The sequence below is a fragment of the Sinocyclocheilus grahami genome, unplaced genomic scaffold (genome assembly GCF_001515645.1).
Source record: "Sinocyclocheilus grahami isolate Dianchi unplaced genomic scaffold, SAMN03320097.WGS_v1.1 scaffold207.1, whole genome shotgun sequence".
Classification (NCBI taxonomy): domain Eukaryota; kingdom Metazoa; phylum Chordata; class Actinopteri; order Cypriniformes; family Cyprinidae; genus Sinocyclocheilus; species Sinocyclocheilus grahami.
The window spans coordinates 1220244-1227400 of NW_015505386.1; the positions used below are offsets into that span (position 1 = coordinate 1220244).

The 7157-nt window shown below is 39.0% G+C and overlaps 1 protein-coding gene across 1 annotated transcript; it reads left to right on the forward strand.

Moving 5' to 3' along the window:
* On the forward strand, positions 1–1368 carry LOC107595710 (beta-1,3-galactosyl-O-glycosyl-glycoprotein beta-1,6-N-acetylglucosaminyltransferase 4-like). The gene is made up of 2 exons (XM_016286204.1): positions 1–21; positions 102–1368. Exon 2 carries the CDS (start codon positions 103–105, stop codon positions 1366–1368), a length of 1266 nt encoding a protein of 421 aa, XP_016141690.1. The 5' UTR covers positions 1–21; position 102.
* Positions 1369–7157: the final 5789 nt, after the last annotated feature.

Here is a 7157-nt window from a genome sequence, read left to right on the forward strand (position 1 = left end):
TGGCCTCAAAGCATCGCAAAGGTATGGCTGGACTTCCTATACCATCAAATTCATACAGTATACATTAGATTACTAACATGAGCTTTCATTTCTCCCTACAGAATGAGAAGATTGTGGCTTCACCTCAAACTGAAAAATGTGATATGTATCACTTTAACCCTGGCACTTATATGTTGCTTCACAATCACATTTTCAATAGTAAAAGATGAAGGACAGGAAACAGGACTGTCTGAGACCCTGCGGCTGACAGAACAATATGGCATTAATTGCACAGCAATATATGAAATGGAGCCAGTGGAACTGGGCAAAACATTAGTCATTCGCAAGGAAAAAAGCTATGTAGGCCAAACCGACAGAACTATTGTGAATGCCACCTATGACTGTGATTGGTTTGTTGTGTCACGGGGCTATGATGCGATTCAAGGCTCTGAGTTTGAGCGTGAATTTCCCCTGGCTTATTCTTTGGTTGTTCACCAGGATGTGGCTCTTGTGGAGAGGTTGCTAAGGGCCGTTTATATGCCACATAACATATACTGCATACATTATGATCTGAAGTCCTCAGATGACTTTATTTCAGCAATGAAAGGTCTGGCCCGCTGCATCCCCAACGTCTTCATTGCCTCAAAGCTGGAGAGGGTGCAGTACGCAGGCTTTTCACGACTCAAAGCAGATCTTAATTGCCTGTCTGACCTTCTAGATTCTGAGGTCAAGTGGAAGTATGTCATCAACTTGTGTGGTCAGGACTTTCCACTGCGGACAAACGCTGAGCTGGTGTCGGATCTAAAAGAGTTGAAAGGCAGGAACATGGTGGAGAGCAAGTGGCCTGGAGGAAAAACAGGTCGCTGGACTTATCATCATTCACTGAAAGATAGTAATTCAGAGTACAATGAGTCTCCTGCAAGCACTTCTGAGAAGAAATCTCCACCTCCTCACAACATAGCCATGTTTGTGGGCAGCGCGTACTTCACACTTTCAAGAGAATTTGTGGTTTTTGTGCAACAGAGTTCCCTAGCCAGTGATTTCTTGGCTTGGTCTGAGGATACGTACTCACCTGATGAACACTTCTGGGCAACTCTGGTTCGTGTGTCTGGAGTACCAGGGGAAGTGCCAAGTTCTGACCCTGAAATCTCAGAACTGAAAAGTAAAACCCGTCTGGTGAAGTGGTCTTATCTAGAAAGGATTCTTTACCCACCATGCACTGGAGTCAGTATAAGAGCTGTATGTATTTATGGTGCTGCTGAGCTCAGATGGCTCCTAAACTATGGCCACTGGTTTGCTAATAAAGTGGATCCAAAAGTGGATCCTGTTCTTATGGAATGTTTAGAAGAAAAACTTGCAGAAAAACGCCTGAGGCCAAAACTGCAGTAAAAAGATCTTGTTTTTATTTTACTGGTAAGACTAAAAAAGAATACCGTGCTGTTTTTTAGGGAAATCGATATTAAGTTGAGTATTTTATTTGGGGTTTCTGGTACTTTGAAAATTCACTTTTTATTTAGTTTTAAATGTATTTATATTTAAGTGATTCAGCCAGCATGAGAGCAATCCTTTGGCAAGAATTTGTATGGTTTAACATGCCAGTCCTCTACATTTTTTAAGTGAATACTTGTTCTGTTGTGTATGAGACACGATGTGAATTTTATTAGAGCAAAGTGAAGGGGCACAAATACATTTGCCCAGTTTATAAGAAAAGTGTAGTAAAAAGTAAAGTGGCACACATTTGTTCGTTGCTGATGAAACATCTATTTTGTCTCTCTGAGCAAAAGTTATGAAGGAAGAGTTCACAAAAAGAAAAAAACAAATTAGCACAAAGCACAAAAACAAATTAGCTGGAAATGTACTCAACCTCGGGCTATCCAAGATGTAAATGAGTTTGTTTATTCATCCAAAAAGATTTGTGCTTGTAAGAAACAAATCCATCAAGGTGTTTTAACTTGGACAAAATAAGAGTTTGTAATCCATAATAGTGAAAAAGTCCATCCACTGTTGCCTTCCCAAATCAAAATCCATAAGTCATATTTGTTTAGAACGGTTTTAGACTTTTCGCTTGCAAACGGTACTTGATCTGTGCATATTTCTCTCCTGATTCAGATGAGATGCCTTTTTCAGTGGAGAAAGACATATTATGGATAGGGGACTTGGAAAGTAGAGGAATTTTAACTGGAAACAACAGTTTGAAGTTAAAAACGTCTTAATGATGGATGTGTTTATTTTAAACATGCAGCTTTTCTATTCACAAGGTTATTGTGATACTTTCATCAGCTGTTTGGACTCATTCTGATGGCACCTACTCACCGCAGAGGATCCATTGGTAATACTAAATTTCTTCAAATCTGTTCTGATGAAGAAGCAAACTCACTCAGGGTAGCCTGAGGGTTAGTACATTTTCAGCAAATGTTCATTTTTACATGAACTATTCTTAAAAAAAAAAATAATAATTCTAGAATGGCAGGGGGAAAATCTGTATATTTTTCAAGCTTTTAAAATCACTGGATCTTCCACATGTCCATCTCAAATAGAGAAGACTTTATGTTGGTTCATAGCAATGACTCTGAAACTTAAGCAATAATTCACTGAGAATTAATTTGCATGTGCCCTCTGGGTTGCCATTGGGCCAGATTCACAAGGAATTATGCAAATCAAGTAAACACAACCCCTAAAACTAGACACAATTTGCATGTTGCAATTTCTCATCTTGCAGACCAGTTTTGAAGGCTTGTAAGAATGCAGCAGACATCCATGGATCTGGTATACTCTACTGGGGCTATACAGCATTGCTCCAAAACAATCCAGGCACCTAAAATAAATAGCTCTTTAACATTTAGAAAATGTGCTCAACTATAATTTGATGAATAACTGCTGCCCTTATTAGAATTATTAAAAAATGTTTTGGTTAAACTGGATTCCAGTTGATTAGTGAGTAAGTCCCAGGTATGGCTGAAAAACATGAAAAACCACATGCAAAGTCTTGTGAAATTACCCCTGAGGATGAAACTCGTTTTGTTGATCTTATCAGAATGTAAATGCTTAAGAATTTCCTCTAAAATTATTTTCTTTAGTTTCACTAAGCTTTTTTAATGCCTATTTTTGTACATTTTATACCTATTTTTTGCACACAAAATGAAGGGGTGGGTTTACAATTCCTAATGTTTTATTGTTTTTTAATCCCTTTAATAATCATCTGTGGTTTATTGATGTATTGATTTATTTAATAACAATGGTTTTCATTGCATATGTTCTTTTCTAATTTTATGGTTAATCGCTTTCAGTGCATTCATTTTGTGTCATATATCATGCTTTTAATTGTTTATTGTTACATGCAATGTCTGTTTTTGAGTTTAGTTGCTTAGACTGGCTTCAGATATGCACTTTATTCCATTCCATTTCATTTATAAATACATTTACAATATATTTATATTTTATAAATATATCAAAAATAACATATTGTAGAAAGAAGGTTTTTAATCTGAGTTTCTTTTTTGTTAGTTTTATTCTGCTGATGTCATGAATGTTGCCTAATGTCATGAAGGTCACTAACTCAACACATGTATCGCCAACGCACATGCATTTTTAACATTTCTAATTCTTTTGGAGTTGACAGCTCCATTTGATGCTTTATTGTAAAGGATGCCAGTATATCCTAAATACATTTTTCATCAGTGTAAGTTTGCTCTGTTGTGTGTGATTGAATTGTTCAACTGTCAAGACCTGAATTTTAGATCATAATGACACTCAACATTGAAGAAGGAAGATGCTACTTCAGTTTGGTCTGTTTTATGGTCTGATTGCACAGATTATTTAGAGCAACAGGGTTAGATGAAGAGTGATTCCAGATTTATGACCAAGATATACAAATTAACATTAATCTTCTTTTACCCTGTGAGTCAACCTGTTCATGTAGGCATTTGCTTACATGATTGTGTGCCAAAATACAGTGTATTATTACATGCAAAATCTTTGGCAACATCAACAAAAGGTATGCAAGGCAATTTCTCCCTTTTTATAATGAGGCTTCAACAGAGTGAGAATCCATTTGCAGTTTTATTGAAAACGTGGTAGAACAGGCAGGGTCAATCACCAGCAAACACAACAGTAAAGTTAAGATAAATCGGAATCCAGGGACGGGCATGAGGTCAGGGCAGGCAGCAATAAATCAATAATCAGTTCACAATAGTAAGTCCAGGGTAGGCAGCAAGTGATCATGATGAGAATAAACAATCCAAAGGTAATCCACAGGTAGACAAAACATGGAAACAAATGCTCAGAAACACCCGTGCAATACAAGACTTCACAACGAGGGAGAGTCTGAGAGCTGTATCTACCATTGCTCAATAAGCAAGTTGCAAGCAATATCATAAAACAGCAGAACACATAAATGTCACAGTTGTCCCAATTACTGTCGCTCACGTAGATGGGAGGTCACACCTAATCATGGCACTGTGACCCTAGGAACAAAATAGACTTCAGCACGGAACTATGTCAATCATCAAATAATCTAGGAGGTTAAGTACTGATCAATAACTTGATTAATAAACACACAAGAAATAATGAAATAATATTATTATGAAGGATATGGTAGATCGGCATCCACTCCATCCACTCCTTCAATATAAATAGTCCACTAATGCAGGTCAGGTGCAAGCGCAATCAGAGCCAGGTACGTGAGTGGGAAATGTAGTCCGAATTGAAGTTCAATACTCAGGGGAGAGCTCCCTCAGGTGGCGAGCGGGAGGCACTGTGGGAGTCTCTTTTGTGACAGAACCCCCCCCCCCCATCCCCCGAGAGCAGCTTTTGACGTGAGGAAGCAGATGACGCCAGGGTCTTCTGCGAGGTCGAGGGACCGGTTTATCCGGGTGCGTCCTATGGAATTCGATGATGAGTGTAGGGTCGAAGATGTCCTCAGCATTGACCCAGGATCGCTCCTCCGGTCCGTACACCCTCCCAGTCCACCAGATATTGTAGGAGTCCTCCCTGATGTCTGGAATCGAGTAGTTCTCGAACCTGGTATACCTCCTCGGTGTCAACCAAGATGGGTGGATGGTCTGCTCCTCCTCCTCCGCTCTCGGACCACCAGCGGGTTTGAGAAGTGAAACATGACATGTAGGGGAAATACGATAATTAGCGGGTAATGCCAAACGGTAAGAAGCTGGTGTTATTTGTTTAACAATTTGGAAGTCTGAGGCGGAGATCTCGGGTAGATAACCAGACCCATTGACCTGGAGTGTATTCAGGATTGGGGCGACGGTGACGATCGGCTTGCAACTTCTGCCTCCTAACGGCATGTAGCAAGTGGGTGTGAGCCTAGTTCCAAATGTTCCAGTCGTTGATAGCAGGTATCTCGTGGGTTCTCCTACCCATGGGAATAAAGGTGGTTGGAAGACCATTATGCATTGGAAAGGGGTTAGTCCAGTTGAGGGTTTTTGAAGTGAGTTTTGAGTGTACTCTGCCCACATGAGGTATCGACTCCAGTCTGTTTGGTTCTGTTGGCAGTAAGATCTGAGGAATTGTGTGATCTCCTGATTGAGCCGCTCAGTCTGGCCATTAGATTGCGGGTGATATCCTGAAGTGAGGCTGATGTTGATATTAAGTTTTTGGAAGAAAGCTGACCATACTCTGGAGGTTCTTGTAAATGAACCTGATCAAGTTCTGTCATGATGTCATTTGGCCTGTCTGGGGTTCAGTCTTTTGGCAGATCATAGATATTAGGGATTCGAATTTTGAATATTCGCCGAATTAAAAAAAAAAATCAAAATTTTTAGGTCTGAGTCAGCCGTCAGGCAGCCTTATCAGTGGCGCACGAAATGCGACGACGATGTAAGTGTCATTGCATTTTAATGCTTTTGTTAGCCTATCCAGTTGGCACTGCTACGTTGGTCATTCAATATATTGTGGAAAACAAGAGCATCAGTGTGGAGAAGATGTTGTTTACGTCAAAACTGAAACCAAGCCGTTCACACAGAACGCATATTTATCACATTTTCTAGAGGGACATCTATCAGCGTTGCACTCGAGTCTTGCACAAGAGAGTGGCATGTTTAGAAAGCCATGTAAAATTAATTTAAGTTCAACTTTTAAAAAACATGTCTCGAGACTTTATGGTGGTTTTTCCCCATCCCACTGTATCTCATACTTTTAAATGAAGAAAGTAGCCTATTTTTGTAATTGGTTTTCGGTCCTTTGTATTAAACTATATATACATGCATGGTGCTGTTTTTTTTCTAATTGTTTAAGCAACTATATTAATTATATATGGTTTATAAACATTATTTTAAACATTATGCACGTTTTTCAAAGATAGTTGTGTTATTTTATTACTCTTTGAAGAAACCTGCATGATATTTTGCACGATGTGCCCTCTTGTGGCCTCAAGAGAGAAGCCAAAACCTTCCCCCTAGAGAGTGGCATGTTTAGAAAGCCATGTAAAATTAATTTAAGTTCAACTTTTAAAAAACATGTCTCGAGACTTTATGGTGGTTTTTCCCCATCCCACTGTATCTCATACTTTTAAATGAAGAAAGTAGCCTATTTTTGTAATTGGTTTTCGGTCCTTTGTATTAAACTATATATACATGCATGGTGCTGTTTTTTTTCTAATTGTTTAAGCAACTATATTAATTATATATGGTTTATAAACATTATTTTAAACATTATGCACGTTTTTCAAAGATAGTTGTGTTATTTTATTACTCTTTGAAGAAACGTGCATGATATTTTGCACGATGTGCCCTCTTGTGGCCTCAAGAGAGAAGCCAAAACCTTCCCCCTTTTTTTCCCCCTAACTGAAATTATGCCTTTTAAATTCGAACATAATTAGAATTTTGATAATATTTAAGTAGAAAAAACTAATTGCGTTTTTCAGTCATTTTGACAGCCCTAATAGATATTCTACATTTTTGTGGTCAGTAAGAACAACAAAGGGGTGTTTTGATCCTTCTAGCCAATGTCGCCACTCCATAGCTGATTTCATGGCCAACAAATCCCTGTTTCTGACATCGTAGTTCTGTTCGGCTGAGCTGAGTTTGTAGGAAAAGTAAGCACAAGGGTGGAGCTTGGGTGGGCAGCCATGTCGCTGTGAGAGGATGGCTCCGATGCCAGTATTTGAGGCGTCCACTTCGACGGAAGTTCAGGATCAGGGTGATGGAGAATGGGAGCAGATATGA